Here is a 20,480-nt window from a genome sequence, read left to right as displayed (position 1 = left end):
GTAGCTGGACCAGAGTATTTCTTATTGTCTCCTGTGGGTGGAAGACATGATTCATGGATGTTTGAGGTTCTAAATACTGCTTACAGAAGATACGGAAGAAAGAGCTTTTAGGAGGTTGGAGACATTAAGACTATTATAGGGTTTGTCGTTTTTAACCTAATAGACTATTGGTTTGAATGACTCTATTCTGAAATATTTATTTTTCTCTTTAAATATTCATAGCTTTGAGATGGCAGAACTCAGCCTCAGGGGAGAGGTCAGCCTGCCTTTTTTTTCTGAGTAATTTGAAAGCTGTGTGTGTGTGTATGTGTGTGCGTGTGCGTGTGTGTGTGTGTGTGTGTGTGTGTGTTGAAGGCAAGTGATTTGGATACAAAGCCTATACCTGTCCTTAGACTTGCATATGCTAGATCCTCTAAATTATTTTTATTGTAAACATGAATGTACAATATATTGTATTTCCTGTTTTATTTTTATTTATTCTTTGCAAGGGCTCAGGATTGCACTTGGTCCCCTCCTGCACTCCATCTGCCCTTTGGTTAAAACTACTGTAAAAGGGGGCGCCTGGGTGGCGCAGTCGGTTAAGCGTCCGACTTCAGCCAGGTCACGATCTCGCGGTCCGTGAGTTCGAGCCCCGCGTCAGGCTCTGGGCTAATGGCTCGGAGCCTGGAGCCTGTTTCCGATTCTGTGTCTCCCTCTCTCTCTGCCCCTCCCCCGTTCATGCTCTGTCTCTCTCTGTCCCAAAAATAAATAAAAAATGTTAAAAAAAAAAAAAAAAAAAAAAAACTACTGTAAAAGAAGGAACCATTGTTAGGCTTCCATTTCAGTAGGTTTGCATTTAAAAAAAAAAAAAAAAAAAACAAACTAGTTTTTATTCTCTTATCTGTAGGTTCCATATAAGAAGATCCCTCTACTTTGAGGTAATTTACATTTATGGCCACTACTACCTTCCTCTCAGCACTTCCTCCCTCCCTAATCTCTGCCCTTCTTCTAGAAGTGTAGCCGCTAAGGGCATTTTCTAGCAGCACCTACTGTCACCATAATTCTCATCATGCCAGCAAAGCCTCTCAGCGTTTCCCAAACCACCTGTACCTGGAGTACCAGGGCCCTGATACGACACACTGAATCATAATCTGTGGGGGGAAGGATCTTGATCTCAAGAAAAAAATGTTCCCGGGGTGATCATTATGCACAATTAAATATGGGAATCTTCACTCTCAAGGAGCCAGGTCAAAGATGAGTATGTGGGTGTGTGTGGCACAGCGTAGAGGAGGGGGCCCATACTGCGTGCGTTAGTGATCTTACTGAGACTTTAGCAGGAATAGATGTGCCCCTAGACTATTTTCTTGGAATCAGATAATACTTTCCCTTAAATTTAATATTTTAGTCGGTGATGGGCCTTTTACTACTATAATCATTATGACACAGTCATTAAATCTGTTCTTGTGAATTTCCTCTGGATCCCAGCCATCTACTCAGTCACGGACAACCAAATGAAGAATGAACCGTTTGAACTGATCCTGAACTCACAAACTAGAGGCTGCAGGGAGTCTCCCTGTGTAGGCTTTTCCTTCCAGTTCTAGATCTACCTGCAGATTGTCTGACATGTCATGGCTCTGGGTATGATTTATATTCACTGTCAAAGAGAAAACACATGACTTTTATCTAACTTATTTTGCTATCAGAAATCTTTTCGGGACTGTTAGATACTAATATTTTCAGCTCCAGGTGTTCAGAGGGTGAAACCCTGCTGACAGGAGAAATGGAAACACTTCTGTTTCACAGCCCTCCCTCCAGGTTATTATGGTAGTTTGAAGAACAAAAGGAGGCAGGAATAGTATAATAACCTCACTGTTTTTAGATGGGCAGAGGGGGACGTTTGTGTTCAACACAGAGTTATTTCAAATACCAAAGGACAGAGATTTGGGGCGGCCCAGTTTTAAGTGTGGGGGTAAATGAAGACCCTAGAATGAACTTCACTGAGTGTCTGGTAAATGTGTGTTGTTTTGTGTTTGTGCGTATCCATTCATTTTCTTTCTCGAGGTCTTCTTAGCCTATCGTTCTTCTACAGAGGTTTATAAATTACTTTAGTTGATTCTTGATCTTAAATCCAGCATTCTGTTTTTTACCTTTCTGTGAGAGGGTCACAGACATCAGGCGGGCACCCCGGCTTTTGGGACAGGGTCTGAGAAGAATGGCCGGCCTTTTCTTAGGCTCTGTCAGCTGAGTGCTTTTTATAAACCCTTTTTTACAGAGGCAGGTAGGGTTTGAGATCTGAGCCTATCCAGGCAAATCCTAGGGGGTACGAAATATCTAATTTGTAAAATGCTTGAAGGCAGGGGCGCCTGGTGGCTCAGTCGGTTAAGCGTCTGACTTTGGCTGAGGTCATGATCTCATAGTTCATGGGTTCAAGCCCCGCGTCAGGCTCTGTGCTGACTGCTCAGAGCCTGGAGCCTGCTTCGGATTCTGTGTCTCCCTCTCTCTGCCCCTCCCCTGCTCATTGCTCTATTCTGTCTCTCAAAAATAAACTTTTAAAAAAAAATAAAATACTTCAAGGCAAAAGTATTTTCTTTTGGTTACAAAGCTAGAGAATTAATTTCCATTTTTCCTACAGCATGACGAAAATGGTAAGTGACCCTGGCCAGGATGATAAACTGGTGAGAAGATCCTCTACCTAAATAACAAAATGATCATTGTTGTGAAGGTGTAAATAAAACACATATCGATCCCTTTCTTTCAGCGATTCATTCTGATCATAGATGTAATACAGGAATTGGGAAACTTTTCTCTTGCGATAGGATTTGCAGCCCGTTGCTTAGAAGCAGCAGATAGCAGATCAAGTATAGAAGTGGGACTTAGATTACCAAAGTGAGAAAGTGAGGATGAGGCTGGGAAATAAATGGGAAGGAGCGGCTGAGTGCCTTAGTTCGTCGAGTGTCCATCTCTTGATTGGCTCTGGTCGTGATCCCAGGGTTGTGGGATTGAGCCCCCCTCTGCACCGGGTGGGGAGCCTGCTTGAGATTCTCTCTCTTCCTCCTTCTGCCCTTCACCCCTGCTCGTGCGTGTGCAACACACACATGCGTGCACTTTTCTCTCTCTCAAATAAAATTAAAAAGAAAAAGAAATGGGAAGGTATAAACAAAAATACTCTTCTTTCTCCAAGATTCCATGGACTTTAATTATCCTACAACAGTTAAGGCAAACAATTCTATTTGGGACCACTGTTTCTGTGTTCTCTTAAAGTACTTTATGCTTAGCTCTATAGCACAAATAATGTTGATGTAATTATTAGTTTAAATGCCTGTCTCACCTTTTAAATTTGGTCCTACAAAAGAAAAGCTGGGGTGCCTGGGGGGTCTTAGTCAGTTAAGTGTCTGACTCTTGATTTCAACCCAGGTCATGATCTCACAGTTTGTGAGATCGAGCCCCACTGACAATATGGAACCTGCTTGGGATTGTGTCTCTCTCTCCCTCTCTCTGCCCCTTCCCCTCCTAAAATAAATAAACTTAAAAAAAAAAAAAAAAAGCAAAATCTTATTTTTGCCCTTGTGCTTCCCCTCCCCCTGATGTTAAAGACTAGGATGTTGTAGGTGCTTAAATGTCAGTAAATAACGGATTCAAGTAATACTCAGAATAACTCCATGTAACAGAGAATATATTTAAGAAACAATAACAACATAGACTCGTTTACCCCAAGCAGTGTGACTTGTGAATAATGAGAAAACTTTTCTTTCAGGTACTGATGAAAGTGCGTGGGTGAATGGGTCCTGAATAGTGAGTCTGCAACTATAAGTCTTAAAAAGCCATCTTGTTCTGCCTATTGCCTATAACTGGTTGGTTGCCACATTCCTTGAATTCCCCCACAGCAGCTCTTGACTCCGTTTTCTTGGCCCCATTACCCTGCTTAGGTCCACATCTTCTCCAGTATGCTACAAACACCTCCTTATTTCTGCCCCCTAATTGCCAACCCCCAAGTATATCCCACATCCTGTTATCTTTACATGAGCTACAACTCTGCTGTTCTCCTATTTTGATGGCTCTTCATTACCAAGGAATACTAGTTAAAACCGTCCGTACCGAACAGATTTGGATATTGGGATACTCACTATAGAGCAAAGCATCAGAAAGGATAAGGGAGAGGTTCCAAGTAGGTCTTTTAGACTGGGAATATGATTAACTCAACCAGCAGAAATAAGAAAAGACCGTAATAAACTCACTTTTTAGACACACAGAATTTGCAGTGTAAGTGGGACACGGAAGGCGGAAGGATGGGATCTGAGGAGGAAGAGTGCCCCCCGGAAGAACCGGATGCAGGGTACGATCGAGTCGGACGTCTGGCACTGTATTCGTAGTTTCACTTGCTCTCTTTGCATCTGTGCAACAGCCTCTATGGTAAACAGTCCATTTTGCAGCTAGAGAAGCAGGCTGGAAAGGCTTGCGTAATTCGTCTGTACCTGGTAATGGTAGGATTGGGATTTTAACTCAGGTCTGTCTTTCAGGCTCATGCTCTTTTTTGTTTTTACTCTGCATCCCATGAAAGCATGGGAGAGAGGACACGGTTGGACCTAAAAATATTTGGAAGTCACCCGTAGGTAGGTAGCAATCAAAGCTCTCAGATTGCTGTGGGTGAGGGAATAGACGGATAAAGGGGTTGAGACTTGGCCCCTGGGTTATACATTTTTTCTGTGTGACAGGAACCGTTTGCTGTGATTGTGTATTTGATTTTAGAATTAAAACATTTAGCAGAGTTCACATTGTATACCAGAAGACCATATATGGTAATGTATCACCTCTGGTACTCCATGTGATTGAAAGGAGAAAGATGTCATTCTTTTTTTTTTTTTTTTTTTTTAATTTTTTTTTTTTTTTTAATTAATGTTTCCTCTTTATTTTTGAGAGCGGGGGGCGGGGGTTGGGCGGTAAAGGGCAGAGAGAGAGGGAGATACAGAATCCGAAGCAGGCTCCAGCCTCTGAGCTGTCCACACGGAGCCCTCTGTGGGGCTTGAACCCATGAGCCATGAGATCATGACCTGAGCCGAAGTCGTATGTTTAACCGACTGAGCCAACCAGGCGCCCTGTGAGAGACGTCCTTCTTAGCTTTTGTGTTTGTGCGATTGAAGGAAATCGTGAATCTAAAGCACTGGCACATAAATGTTGATTTCTTTTCTCTCCGAAAGGTACTCTACCATTTCTTTCTTCCTACCCCAACATTCTTCTCCAATTTGATATCAACCCAAGACAACATTTGTTTCATTATATGTTATCCTTCATTAGTTACACTCTCTACTCTAGCCAAACGAAGCAGTTTGCTACTGTAGTGTGCCTGTGTGTGACTTCCCATCTTAATCCTTTATTTAAAATTTTTATTTATTGCTTAATATTTATTGGGCCCGGTATGGGATTCTACAGTGTACGAAACAGTCGCCACTCATCATAAAGAAGCTTTTAATAGGAGAGATAAGGCACTTACCGAGATAAGTATAAGGCTTTGAGTTTTGGGGCGCCTGGGTGGCGCAGTCGGTTAAGCGTCCGACTTCAGCCAGGTCACGATCTCGCGGTCTGTGAGTTCGAGCCCCGCGTCAGGCTCTGGGCTGATGGCTCGGAGCCTGGAGCCTGTTTCCGATTCTGTGTCTCCCTCTCTCTCTCTGCCCCTCCCCCGTTCATGCTCTGTCTCTCTCTGTCCCAAAAATAAATAAAAAACGTTGAAAAAAAAAATTAAAAAAAAAAAAAATAATAAATAAGTAAATAAATATCTTGTACACATTTTTAGTGCAAGCCAAGTGCTGTGGGAATACAGGAGAGGGGGGAAATTCTTCTGACTGGAAATGGGGGTGCAACACTTGCTAAAAGTCTGCTCGGTTGGATGCTGGTCTAGATACCGCTGGTTCTTTGTCTTGTGTTAGCCTCACAGTAGATGGCGGTTACGTCTGTGTTGCAGGTGACAAAACCGGGGCTTAGTGTCTTGTTCAAAGCTACACAACTAACAGGTTACCAAGTCAGGATTCAACCCCAGGTTCATTTGGCTCTAAACCTTAATCTGTTTCCTTTACACCAGAGGTCCAAAAACTATGGCCTACAGGCCAGACCTGGCCCGCTGCGTGTTTTTGTAAGGCTCGTGAACTAAGAATGATTTTTACATTTTTAAATGGGTAGGAAAAAAAAGTCAAAAGAAGAAGAATATTTTGAGATGTGAGAATTAGATGAAATTTATGTTTCGGTGCCCATCAGTAAAGTTTTTCTGGAACACAGCCGTACTTGGCTCATTTACATACTGTCTACAGCTGCTTTTGCATTGTAACAGTGGAGTCCTGTAGTTAGTTGCATCAGAAATCAGACAGCCTGCAAGGCCTAAAATACTATCTGGCTTTTTATAGAAAAAGTCTGCTGACCCGTGCTTTATGTCGTACTTCCTTTCTAGGGATAGCTTCGTGGAGAAGGGATTATTTGAGGTGATCCTTGGTGTCCGGCTACATTTTCATTGGGCATGAATCCTCTTGGTAGGGGATACCGCATGGGGACCAGCACTGATCCCTGCTATAGCAGTCTGGCTGAGATTTGGGAAAGCACCGTATTTGGGGAATGTAGAAGTCCAGACTCATTCCAACACAGGATTAATGGATGGGAGCTGTGTGTGACATGCCTGTGAGAAAGAGGACCCCACTGGAGACACCACATGGCTCAGTGACTAGCAGCATTGGTTTGGATCTAGTCTGCTTATGCCAGGTATTAGCTAAGTGGTTTTTTGGTAAAACACTTAACCCTTTTAAACGTTGGTTTCTTGGTCTATAAAAGGAGAATAATGGAAAGATCTCCCTTTAAAAAAAAATTTTTTTTAATGTTTATTTTTGAGAGAGCACAAGCAGGGGAGGGCAGAGAGAGAGGGAGACACAGAATCCAAAACAGGCTCTAGGCTCCCAGCTGTCAGCACAGAGCCCGACGCAGGGCTCGATCTCACAGACCGCAAGATCATGACCTGGGCCGAAGTCGGAGGCTCAACTGACTGAGCCACCCAGACACCCCAGCTTCACATTTTAGCTTACCAATTCTTTACAACAAGGTGTGGCACTAACATTGCTATTTTGTCAGTGAAGAAACTGTGGGCCGCCTGGGTGGCTCAGTCAGTTAAGCATCCACCTTCAGCTCAGGTGATGATCTCACAGTTCATGGGTTCAAGCCCCACATCGGGCTCTGTGCTGATAGCTCGGACCCTGCAGCCTGCTTTGGATTCTGTGTCTCCCTCTCTGCCCTTCCCCTGCTCACACTCTGTCTCTCTCTCTTTCAAAAATAAATAAACATTTAAAAAATGTATAAATGAAGAAGCTGAAGTGCAGGCAAGTTAGGTTACAACATACTTAAGTGTTTACAGCTATAGTAAGTGGCAAAGCCGAGATTCAAATTATGTTCTAACCATACACTTCAGCATTGCTCTTGGTAAAATGTGGCTTTTATTGGGTCTCAGGTGGATTTGATAATATTTTAAGTAGTGTTTAAGTAATGGAATAAACAAATTTGTATTGGGGAATAATACATTGAAAACACTGTCATCAGTCAGTATATCCCTTACCTTCCTTTCTGGGCATCACCTTGAGCTTTAATCAGAGATGCCATCCTAAAAAGTGTTGAGTCACACTGGCCTGAATTCTATGTGAAATAAAATACTGTTTTCTGTCCTCTTACTATATCTCTCCTTAAACTTTTGTGTAGGTAGTAAAACAACAGTGAGATCGCAGGATATCGAATTGGTTTGTTGAATGATTATTGAGTATGAAATAATGTTATATCCCAAATTTATCTGTTTCACGTAGGTCTCTTCAGGGCTTTTCTTTTTCTTCTTCTCCTTCTTCCTCCTCGTCTCCTCCTCCTCCGATTTAAAAATAACTTTAAAGTATTTTATTTATTTATTTATTTATTTATTTATTTATTTATTTATTTATTTAGAGAGGGAGTGAGTGCACACACAGGCGACGGGCAGAATCCAAGCAGCAGGCTTGGGATTCTCTCTCTGTCTCCCTTTGCCCCTCCCCCACTCACACTTTCTAAATAAATAAGCAGCTTTTAGAAAATAAAAATAACTTTAGAAAAGCAGCTTTGTCACTCAGTTGTGTCTTCTTACTTTTTAAACCAGAGCGTTAGAAATGCAGATAGCTTTGTTTGAAAATTTGGAAGATCTCACTTTTTAGTATTGTTGTAAATTATGTTGCTGATGGGAAGGCCAATTAACCAAAGAATTGCTTTGTTTATAATTTCCTGTCCATTCCTGTACTAAATTCATGTGGATATTAGGAGGATTCGATGTAACCTGTTCTTTCTGTCCTCACGGTTAGCTTTCTACAAACTGGGGACCACTCTTCATCTTGGATGTTCGGTTTTATTATTCTGCTCATGCAAACCCCTTAAGTAAGAGTAGTGCCGTGAGGCTCCATGCCAGACGTCGTTCTCGGTGCTGGGGACGCATCGGTGGGCCGAACAGGCAAAACCTCTCACTTACGTTCCAACAGAGGAGACGAAATCAATGCAGTATTATTATAGATGAGAAGACAGAAATCGGGGTCGAGAGTTTCAATAGAGCGGTCAGGAAAGCTGACATGGGAGCACGGACGTGAGGGAGGTGTGAAATCAGCAGACTGGAATACCCGCGGCACACAGAACAGCGAATCCTGAAGCTGCGTGCTCCGCTTGGTGGGCCGGCAGACCTGCTCTCAGGCAACTTTCGTTACCCTGGGAGACAGTGCGAAGGACTGAAAGGGAGTACAGTTTGTTTTTTCTTCTCATCTTTCACAAAAGTCAGAATTTATATTCTAGGGAAGAAAGGGGCTTTAAAATTAAATCTTTATTAGATTCTTGTTAAGTGAGATAGAAGCCTGACTTGCATATAGTACTCTTTGTTGTCCGTCAGTCTTGTGAAAGGGAAAATTTATAGACCGCCACATGAGGGAGAAGAGAAATCATGTCTGCTTTTGTAGAGGGTAAGAGTTAATAATTCATTTTCTCAGCTGACATACACCTAAGCCTATGATTAGCCTATGATTTTAAAAACAAACCATTTTCATATTAAACATAGAGGTAAATTCTTGCCTAGAAATGATCATGTGAACTATTATCTCATAGTTTGCCCAGAGGCCAAAGTACTTCGCTTTTGAACTTATAACCTTGGAATATAGCCTGGAAATTTAATAGAAATCTGAAACCATTTAACATTTATAGTAGTAGTAGTAATAAATACTTGGGGAGACTTTCAGACATTGTAGCGTGTATGAAATAAAACGCAGAATCACTCCTATTCCAATTTCATTCCCTTAGCATATAAACCTAATGTGTTTTTCTTTCCACAAAAATAAAAGACCTTCCTATAAGGAGCAAAATAATCTACTGAGAGTTTCTTTTTGACCTTTTAGCAAAGACCTACATTTCCCCTTTTTTCAGGAAACCGCTCAGCCTCCGCCTGCCTCGTATTTCTTTGAAACACATAGCGCCAAGGGTGCACGTAGATCCTATAAAATGTTTTTACCTTTCTTCCCCTAGCCCCCACTGCTAATCGATGTGGCTGTTCAGTTGACTGGGCCGGCTTTGTAAGGCCTGCCCCCGTGGGAGAGTCAATACTGTGAACTGGTGTGCGGGTACCTCACTCCCAGCAGGGCTGGAGGGGGCGGGGGGGGGGGGGGTGGAGACTGGAGGCCAGAGCAGGTGAGTCTACAAGGAGCTACCTCTGAGCGAGGAAAGCGAGGCCCCCTTTGCCATGTTAATCATAACCGGGAGACTGTCTTTTAGCCTTACCGATTATTAAGTAGACCCTTCTTGCATACGGTAAGATTGTATTTATGCCTGGAGTTGGAGTATAGATCTACAGACACTTACTGTCTTTCGTTCACCAGTCTACCTGAATGTGAATTTGTTTCTTTCATATCTGACTTTAGGCCAGTACATCCTATGAGGGCTTCTGAAACAGCATGCTTCATGGGCGTCTGGGCGGCTCAGTCGATTAAGCGTCCGACTTTGGCTCCGGTCATGATCTCACAGTTCAGGCGCTCGAGCCCCGTGTCGGGCCCTGTGCTGACAGCTCAGAGCCTGGAGCCTGCTTTGCATTCTGTGTCTCCCCTTCTCTCTGCCCCTCCCCTGCTTGCACATGCTCGCTCGCTGTCTCTCTCAGAAATAAATTAAAAAATTTAGAAAAAATTGGAAGCAGTGTGCCTCATGCCACAGACAGGCAGGTGGGTACGTAGATATGGATACGGCCCTGTGGAACTTGACGAAGGGAGAGGGTTATTTTATTTCTCTCTTCGGACACCCAGGAGAGCTGAGGAGAAGTCGTGTATAATACCCCAGCCTAGATAGAAATAATGAAAAGAACTTCTATGGTGATGGGTGACAAAGATACACCTTTTCCCTGAAAAATTATAGGTAAAAATTCAAGGTTTTCCTAGCATAATTTATAAAAACTAAACAAAGGGAAGATTTTTACGTAAAGCACTCCTTAATACCACTTAGAAATGGTTCTTGGACACTGGAGACAGCTGAATTTTGATGCCTTATAACTTTGAAGTGAAAGACCGTGATGAATTTTTGTCTCTAGATAATGTCACTACCATTTTCTTGAGGATAGCACAGTAATTCAGTGCTTTAGCATTTCGGCTTCCTCTTACTGATTCCATTTTTCATGTCATTCTCTTTTATATTAAAAAAAAACGGGGCACCTGGGTGGCTCAGTCAGTTGAGCGTCTGGCTTCTGCTCAGGTCATGGTCTCGTGGTCTATGAGTTCGAGCCCCGCGTCGGGCTCTGTGCTGACAGCTCGGAGCCTGGAGCCCACTTCAGATTCTGTGTCTCCCTCTCTCTCTCTCCCCCTCGCCCCCTCACATTCTGTCTCTCTCTCTGTCAAAAATAAACATTAAAAAAAAAGTTAAAAAAGAAGACTTTTGTAGGCTTCATTACAAATGTAATACCTGTTTATTATTAGGAGCCTGAGGAGATTTGGGGGTAGATATGCTGCCTGTTTTGAAGATGATGATGATTTCATGGGTGCACTTGGGTTGTAATTGTCAAGGCTCACAGTACAAATAAGTAGATGCGGTTTGTTGTGTATGTCACTTACACCTCACTAAAACTGTTCAGTTTTTTTTATTGATTAGATGACTAATCAAAATTGGACTTGTTTTGCTGTTACTATGTGTTTCCATTTGTTGGTGAAATTGAACATTTTGATGGTACCAGTCATTTGCGATTGAACATTTCATCTTCTGTGAATTGTTCAGGTATATTCTTTGCCTCATTTTCTGTTGTCAGGTGTGTTTCTGAATTTGTGTAGCCTACTCTTAGTTATTGATGACAACCCCTTGTCTGCCTCGTCTGTGGCAGTTCTTTTCTCCCTGGTTGGTTTTCCTTTTGACTTTAAAGCCCACTTCTCCCCCTTCCCTTCTCCTTTCCTTCCTAACTTACACAGCCACGTCTTTTTTTTTTTTTTTTTTTTCCCTTCCTAGTTTTTAGGTTTCCTGCCTTATTTAAGAATCCCCCAGACCCCAGTTATGCTCTCAAGTTTTCTGGTATTTGCGTAGTTTTCATTGTTCTCTTAGATTTTATTCCTTCTTGAATTTTTCTGGTATGGACTAGGCACCGTGAAGTGCTCATTTGGATAGCCAACTTTTACAAATACCATGTGGTAAATAAACTGTTTCCCCCCAAGCAGAGTGAAGTGCTACTTTTATCTTCTGTTAATTTCCTGTATAAACTTGAATCTGTTTTAGGATTATCATGTTCTGTTAATCACTGTGTATATTCTTACTGTTGTTTCTTTTTTAAGTTTTGTTTGCTTATTGGGGGAAGCGGGGGAGGGAGAGAAAGAATCCCAAGCAGGCCCTGCGCTGTCAGCCCAGAGCCCCATGCAGGGCTCCGTCTCACAAACATGAGATCATGAACTGAGCTGATATCAAGAGTCAGACACTTAACCAGCTGAGCCCCCCCTCCCCCCCAGGCGCTCCATAGTGTTGAGCCACAGTGGCTTTATGGCAAGTCCTAACATACTGATAGAACATGCCTCACTTCATGGTTTTTCCTTTTCTAAACTTTCCTAGGAGTGTTTCACGTACCAAATAGAAAAGTATTTAGGCCTATTTTCTTCCCTAGACACCATTTGCTTCTGATTAAAAATGGCGTTAGGTGTACGTTTTATTTCGGCAAGGATTAACATTTTTATATTAAGCATTCCTCCAGAAACAAAATGAATCTTTCTATTTATTCAGGCCTTGTTTTACATCCTACATCGTGTGTTCTATACTACACATTTTGTTGCTCTTTTGAATAACTGGCCACTGCTGGTTTTAAAATAGTTATGCATAAATGTGACAGAATTTTATTATTAGGTCTGCTGGTTTGTAGTCAGTTCTTTTGGTGTTTCTAAGTATATAGTTACATTTGTAAGGGTAACTTGTCTCTGTATTATCTTGGTCTCCATTTTGTACTTGCTTTTATATGTAGAAGGACTAATAGTGACAGCGCAGTTATCTGTGATTTCTAATAATGACTGGTATTTCACAGCTTAATGTGATGTTTGCTGGGGCGCCTGGGTGGCTCAGTCGGTTAAGCATCTGACTCTTGATTTCAGCTCAGGTCCCATTCTCACTGTTGAGCCCTGCACTGGGTTCCATGCTCAGCATGGAGCCTGCTTAAGGTTCTTTCTCTCCCTCTCTCTGCCTCTCCCTCACTCAGGCTGTCTCACTCTCGAAATAAGTACACATTAAAAATTATATGTGTGTGTGTGTGTGTGTGTGTGTGTGTGTGTGTAATATGTAATGTTTGCTGGTGGTTTTTATGTCGTTTTTCCTTTGTTATAATTAACAAATGTGATAACATTCTTAGCAAGTGTTCTGTTTAATGAATTTTAACAATTTGGGACCACTATCCTTAATAAGAAATAAAACCTTTCCATCATCTTAGAATGTTCCATAGTACTAGATGTCCATCAACACTCTCCCCACCACCCCCCCACCCCACCCCAAGAAAAGAGAAAACTAGTTTCTCACTTCTGTTACGATAGATTTATGTCTCATTCAGCAGGGCCCTTCAGGTCCATCCCTGCTGTCGGCAGTTCATTCTTTTTGTGTTGTGTAACATTCCATTTTGTGAATCAACCACAGTTTGTTTATCCATTTTCCTATTGATTTCAAGACAGTCATTTTTCAGTTTGGGGCTATTATGAATAAAGCTTCCATGAACATACTTGTGCGAGTGTTTTTGTACACACATGCTTTTATTTCCTTTGGGTAAATACAAGAAGCATTTTAACTTTATAAAAAAGTAGAACCGCAAAGCAGTTCTACCAAGCGGATATACTGTTTTACACTTTGGCAAGCGGCATATGAAAGTTTTCGTGGTTCCACATCCTTATCAACGTTCCGTGTTTTCAGTGGGCGCGAAATGCTAGCTCAGGTTTTTTTGTTTTTAAAGGTTACTTATTTTGGGAGGGAGAGGGAGAGAGCACAAGCAGGGGAGGGGCAGAGAAAGAGGGAAAGAGAGAATCCTAAGCAGGCCCTGCATTGTCAGCACAGAACCTGATGCAGGGCTCGATTCCACGAACCGATCTCATGAACCGCAAGATCATGACCTGAGCCGAGATCAAGAGTGAGATACTTAACCGACTGAGCCACCCAGGTGCCTCCTGTTTGGTTTTAATTTCAGATCCCTGATGACTAATGCTGTTGAGCCGCACATTCATGTATTTTCTGCCCATCGGGATATCGTTTTGTGGGAAGTTGTCTGTTAAAGCCACTAACCCATCTTCAAAAAGATGCTTTGTTCTTTTTGTTAATGATTTGTAACAGTTCTTTGTAGATTCTGCATAGGTGTTCTTTGCCAGATAAGTGAGTGTATTGCGAATGCTGCCTCCCAGTCTACACCTTGTCTCTTTATTATCTTAGTGGTACCTTTCAAAGGAGGAAGAAGTTTTAAATTCCCGATGGAGTTCAGTGTATCTATTTTTTCTTCAGCAATTCTTGTTTTTTATGACCCAAGAAGTTTTTGTTTATTGCAAAGCTGTGAAGATTATCCTCTTTTTTTTTCCCCTGGAAGTTTTAAAACACTCATATATAGGTTTGTTATGTCTTTCAAGTTAACTTTTGTATACATGGGATGAGTTGAGGTTCTGTTTTGTTTTCTTTTGTTTTCCCCCCATTGGGTGTTCAACTTTTTTTTATTTGTGAAAAAGACTTTCCTTTCTGCCACCGAATTGACTTGATGCCTTAATACTGACTGTACTATTCTCTTCTGTTTCATTCATTGATGTGGGGGGTTTGGGGCGCACTGATGCGAGTTTGTGGGATTTGGGGTACATGGTCATCTTAAGACTGTCAAGCTTTCCAATCCATGGTCATGTATTTCTCCATTTATCTTTGTACATTTGTTCTGTTGGATTTTGCAGAAGAACTCATTGTAGCAACGATGGCTGAACCTTTCTTTAAAAATAGCGTGAGATCTTTCTGCAGCTTTGGATTCATTTTGTTGGAGATATAGTATGAGTTTAATGGCCATCAGGTTAATGTCAAAAGCCTGCGATAATGTTTAGAAAATGCTGCTGAAAGTTTCAGTTTCCTACAGCTCTCCGTGGGTAGAGAATCCTCTCTTGAACTGAGGGGAAAGAAGGATAGTTGGGACTGAAAGAGAAGGAGGAATAATTGCTCCCTTGCTTGATGGAAATGATGCTCACAAGCAGGAGGAAACCAAATGACATAAACCCAGGTTTTCTTTGATTGCCTAATGATATGATGTTTAAAATACGGTGGGGATGGGGGGAGCCTATCAAAGTGCTGACATGTTGAAGCATTTGTCCATCTCTGCCAGCTACTTACAGGAGAGTGGCCTAAGACTTTGCAGACTTGTGTATCTTCAGTTAAAAAAAAAAAAAAGGCTTTGCTTTTGATGGAATGAAATGGGAGGTCAAGGGGGTGGGGAGGATGGGTCCTTCGCAAAATTTGTTCTACAAGATCCAAACTTTTTTATATCTGAACTTAGAACAGAAGTGAGAGAGGGGCCATAGCGCCAAAATAGCCCCTTCTAACAATTCCCTGTAGTTCCTGCATACTTTATTGATATTTCAGATACCGCACTGAATTCCAGGTAGGCATCTGGGAAAGGTTATCACATGGAGAGGTTTCTTGGTGTGCTGTTACCCTTAGCTGGCAGTGATTATGAAGAACTCTTAAATTTTTTTGTCTGGGGATTTTTTTTTTTCTATCTCTAGTGTTTATAATTTAAGGAACCTTTATTTTAAACTATTAACCTAGTAGCCAAGACTTAAATAAATCTCTATCTTGAAATACAAACAGTATTTTTTTAATAATATACTTTCCTCTGAACTCTGTGCTCTTAAAACCTAGAGACCTATGTTGTCTGGTTTTGAGAATTTAACTTATAATGTCACCCTGCCTGTTGCTATGAATTGTAATTGAACGAAGTTGGTTTGTTTTCCTCTGAGAATCACTGTAAAGGGACAGAGAGTGTCCTGAAGAAAATACTAATGGCCCAAACTGATTTCAACTCTTACACCTTTTCTTGTGTGAGAAATTTCCTGGCATTTTTAAAAACTTGGTTTCAAGGAAAATTTTTGACTCTTTGGTAACTAATCAACTTTAATATGGTCACGGGCCTGTTTGGGAATCACAGATTCACCAAAGTGGGGTGTATGTGTCCGCATGCATACGTCTCTGTAGGAGTGCAGAGAGAATATTCAGAGAATTTTGTACTCACCTTAGAAATAATCACATAATGATGGGGCGCCTGGGTGGCTCAGTCGGTTAAGCGTCCGACTTCGGCTCAGGTCACGATCTCGTGGTTTGTGGGTTCGAGCCCCGCGTCGGGCTCCGTGCTGACAGCTAAGAGCCTGGAGCCTGCTTCGGATTCTGTGTCTCCCTCTCTCTCTGCACCTACCCCACTCACGCTCTATCTCTGTCTCTCAAAAATGAATAAACGTTAAAAAAAATTTTTTTTTTTTTAAAAAAGAATCACGTAATGAGAATTTAGAGTCACTTTTTCTCCTTATTTTCTCTTCCCGTATTCGTTTCAGGGTAACCAGGAGCCGACAACAACTCCTGACGCAATGGTTCAGCCTTTTACTACCATCCCGTTTCCGCCACCTCCCCAGAATGGAATTCCCACAGAATACGGAGTGCCACACACTCAGGACTATGCCGGCCAGACCAGTGAGCATAACCTGACGCTGTACGGGAGCACGCAAGCCCACGGGGAGCAGAGCAGCAGCTCCCCCAGCACACAGAATGGATCTCTCACGGTAAGGGAGCTCTGAGCGGGGAGGGAGGAGGGCCTGTCATGTTGCAATCCTCGCCTGCATCGCCAGGCCAGCAAACCCTTTGCATTAAGGCAGCGTCTGCCTGACACTACGCGGCATTTATGCAATTTCACTCCTACCCCCTGCACCGTAACTAGAAGGTGAGGACTTAGAATCCTAGCTCACAGCCACTGCCCAGGAGCTTACGGTCAAGAGACAGGACAGACAACACAGCAAGGCGAGGGCACAATGAGGGGGGCGCTGCTCTGGTCAGTTTCGCCCATTCGCTTCAGTTCGTCTTGCGGCCCCCCGCCCCCCATGTGGTACCACACGGTCTCTCGGCAGCTCTGTTCTGCACGGGGCCACCTCCCACTTCCTGGAGACGCTCACTAGGCTCTTGGCTCTCCAAACACTCCCCGTTGCCCTCCTGCCCCCCCCCGGAAGTCCTCTCTCAGTCCCCTCTGCTGGCAGCTTCTCTTTCTCTGTTCGATTTTGAGATGTTACAGCACTCCAGGCCTGGATCCTAGGACCCCCGTCCTCTTATTTTGTGTCTTCTCTCTCTATATGATTATACTACTAGATTCATCTTGCTGTTCAAGCAACACCCATGAGTCTTCCCTGTTTCTTTCTTTCACGTCTCCATCCAGTCCGTCTACAGGTCTCGGAAACCGTAACTCGAAGCATTCTCTTACTTCAGCCTCTTGTCTCTAACTTAGTACCTTAACTGGAGAATGTGTATGATAGCAGCTCTTATGCCAGGTTTGAGGCGGGCCCTACTTAGCAGTACAATTTTATTTAATCTCTTTCTGCTTTGGCTTTCTCAGTGATGACAAGTACATATCTGTACCTGGAAAATGAAGACAGTAGTACCTACCTCAGAATGGCCGTTAGATTTAAAAGAATTTAATTCACGTAAGGTATCTTCATTGCCCCCACACTATTCCCGACCTCATCACATATTCCCTGTGTCACTGCTCCCTAACTAACTTCTCCCTTTGCCACATCCCAGCCAGCGTAGTGCTTTGTTTTCTAATGCAAATAGTGTTATTTTCCAACTTAACTCTAGCAGTTCCCTAACATACTTGGAATAAAATCCACACTCTGTACTTCGTTTACTAATCCCTGGCCCTAGCCTGCCTCTTTGACTTCGCCTTTTAACCACTAACTTCCGAAAGTAAAAGAAATGTCAGAAATTAACCAGGAGATATATATCAGATATATATCAACATACAGGAAGGAAGTCTTATTGTCTGTGGGATTATGTCGTCTGTCTCCAAAGATAAAAATGTTCTATATCCTAGATAGAAATATCTATGTCGAATTTTTACACTTCTTTTTGCCCTTCCTGTTTCAGATTATCAGGAGACCTTTATTCAGCCTTTAAACCACTTGATATGATTTACTTCCCAATAAAGAACCTTAGAATGGAAGCTTTTGTTGCATAAGGATGGATTTCACCTTCAAATTCTTTCTATTTCCCTTTATTAGCTATTAGACCGCAAAGAAATCCATTCTTTCCTTGAAAACATGTTGTCTTTTTAGTGTTGATCAGTTACATATAAGCACATAATTTTATACTTCATAAGTAATGGACTGTATTGACAATTTATTTGAGAGGTATAAGCATGATGGGTAACAAATGAGGATTCCATAGCATTTGTGCTAGAATTGTGAATATACCAGCCACTATATTGGCCACATTTCCAAATCATTTTCAAATGATGATGAACTCACAGACTTACCAGAACAATTGTGCAAAGAAGAAATAAAACATAAATCTGAGGCTTTATCAAGGTATTTTAATTACTGAATCTGTTTTTTACTAGTTACCTGTCCTTTTTCTCTTTTTATTTTTATTTTATATTGCGAGTCAAACCAATGTTAGTAATTTGTGACTTTCTAGGAATTTTTCTTTTTCATCTAAATTGTCTATTTTGTTGGATATAATATATATATAATTATAATCTATAGATTTATAAATATATGGTTTAATTATAATTTATAAAAATCCGTATGGTCCTTTTTAATTTCTATAGCATCTGTACTGATATCCCTTCTCTCATTCTTGATTTTGATAATTGTGGCTCCTCTCTTTTTCTTGGTCAGTCTAGCTAAGGTTTATTAATTTTGCAGATCCTTCCAGAAAACCATCTTTTGATTTCATTGATTTTTTTAAATCTATTGTCTTTCTCTTTGATATTTCATTGATATCCATTCTGATCTTCATTATTTCCTTCCTTCTACTAGCTTTGAGTTTGATTTGGTCTTGGTTTTTATTATTTTAAAAAATTTTTAATGTTTATTCATTTTTGAGAGAGAGAGAGACAGAGAGACAGAGTGCTAGTGGGGGAGGAGCAGAGAGAGAGGGAGACAGAACCCGAAGCAGGATTGAACAGTCCTGACACAGGCTTGACTTCGCAAACCGCAAGATCACGACCTGAGCCAAAGTCGGACACTTAGCCGACTGAGCCACCCAGGAGCCCCTGCTCTTGGTTTTTCTAAGCCTGTTGAGTTGCAGCCTTAGAGCATTGATTTAATTTTTTTTTTCCTTTCTAATATGTGTTTAAAGCTATATATTTCCCCTTAAGTTTCCCTAAAATGTGATATATTGTGTTTTTGTTTTCATTTATTTTTTAAAAAGATTCTTAAATTTTTTTCCTTATGATTTCTTCTTTGATCCTGGGTTACATGGAAGTGTGTTGTTTAATTTCCAAATATTTGAGGATTTCCTAACTTTTTTTGTTGATTTGTCATTTAATTCCATTGTGGTCACAGAGCATCATAACTTTGTATGATTCGGTTTTTTAAAACTTACTGAGACTTGTATTATTAAGACAGTCTGTCCTACAGACTGTTTCTAACCAGTTGGCCCTTTTATCGATAAGAAACGTCCCTATTTGTCTCTGCCATTATCTCTTAGGTCTGTTTTGTCTGATACGAATATAATCACTTCAGTTCTCTTACCATTACTATTTGTGTGACATCTTTTCCCTTCATTTTGTCTCAAACTCTTCGACTCTAAGGTGTGTCTCTTGTAAAAAAAAAAAAAAACATACAACTGGATCTCACTTAAACAATCTGAAAATTACTGCCTTTTTTATCAGAGTATTTAGTCTATTTATATTTAAAGTAATTGTTAATATGGGTGGATTTATGTGTGCCATTTAAACTACTTGTTTTATGTCTCCTGTCTTTTATTGTTCCTCTGTTCCTTCTTTCCTGATTTCTGTTAAGTAATTAACTGTACCTTTTAAACCCCTTTGTGATTTTTAAATTATTTGTGTTATTTTTATATTTTCTTAGTTCTTGATCAAGGATTACGTCTTCAGCTTATAACTGACCGATGCACTTGCTTGCTTGCCATTTGTTTGCTTACTTGCAGACGTGCACCCACGTGCCCGTGTGTGTGTGTGTGTGTGTGTGTGTGTGTGTGTCTTTGATAAAATATAGCAGCTTCGGTCCTGATATAGCTTCATTCCTCACCATTTTGTGCTGTTATCCTCATATATTTTATACATATGAGTCCAGTTGTATGTTTTTTACAAGAGACTCACCTTAGATTCAAGAGTTTGAGATAAATGAAGGAAAAAGATGTCCTACTGATAGTAAGCATAAGAGAGCTGAGGTGGTTGGTTATATTAATATCAGACAAAATAGATGAGACAAGAAATATTGGTGGAGACAAATATATATTAGAAATGCAACAAAGGGTGCCTGTGTGGCTCAGTTGGTTGAGCGTTTGACTCGATTTCGGCTCAGGTCACGATCCCAGGGTTGTGGGATCAACCCCACATTGCTCCGTGCTGAGTGTAGAGCCTCCTTGAGATGTTCTCTGTCACTCTCTCCCCCCACCCTTCTCCCGTGCTCATGCTCTCGCTCTCTCTCTAAAAGAAAAAGAAATGCAGAAATACAGTATTGTAATTATTACTTTAAAGAATTTGTATTTTCAGAAAGTTACCATTTCTGGTGATCTTCATATCATCCTATATAGATTTGAGTTATAGTCTGATATCATTTCCTTTCAGCCCATAGGACATCTTCTAGTATTTTTTGTAGACTAGGTCTGTTTGAAACAAATTTTCTGTTTTTGTTTATCTGGGAATGTCTCTATTTTGTCTTCAGTTTTGAAGGCTAGTTCTGCTCGCTGTAGAATTCTTGGTTGACCATTTCTCCACCACTCCCCAGCACTTGAAAATCTGTTGTGCCCCTGCCTTC

At 41.3% G+C, this 20,480-nt stretch overlaps 1 protein-coding gene across 26 annotated transcripts in view; it reads left to right on the top strand.

Annotated features, from left to right (window-relative positions):
* Positions 1–20,480, top strand: part of RBFOX2 (RNA binding fox-1 homolog 2) — a 286,269-nt gene that overhangs the window by 204,924 nt on the left and 60,865 nt on the right. For all 26 annotated transcript variants that reach the window (XM_081796248.1, XM_081796234.1, XM_060656475.3 and 23 more), the window contains one exon: positions 16,044–16,268. In XM_081796248.1, coding sequence (XP_081652374.1) covers positions 16,044–16,268 — 225 coding nt within the window. The remainder of the gene's footprint in view (positions 1–16,043; positions 16,269–20,480) is intronic.

This window comes from Panthera onca, chromosome B4 (assembly GCF_046562875.1).
Source record: "Panthera onca isolate mPanOnc1 chromosome B4, mPanOnc1 haplotype 2, whole genome shotgun sequence".
In the NCBI taxonomy this organism is placed as follows: domain Eukaryota; kingdom Metazoa; phylum Chordata; class Mammalia; order Carnivora; family Felidae; genus Panthera; species Panthera onca.
The sequence above is the reverse complement of the archived record's forward strand: the minus strand, read 5'-3'. Positions and strand labels throughout refer to the sequence as shown.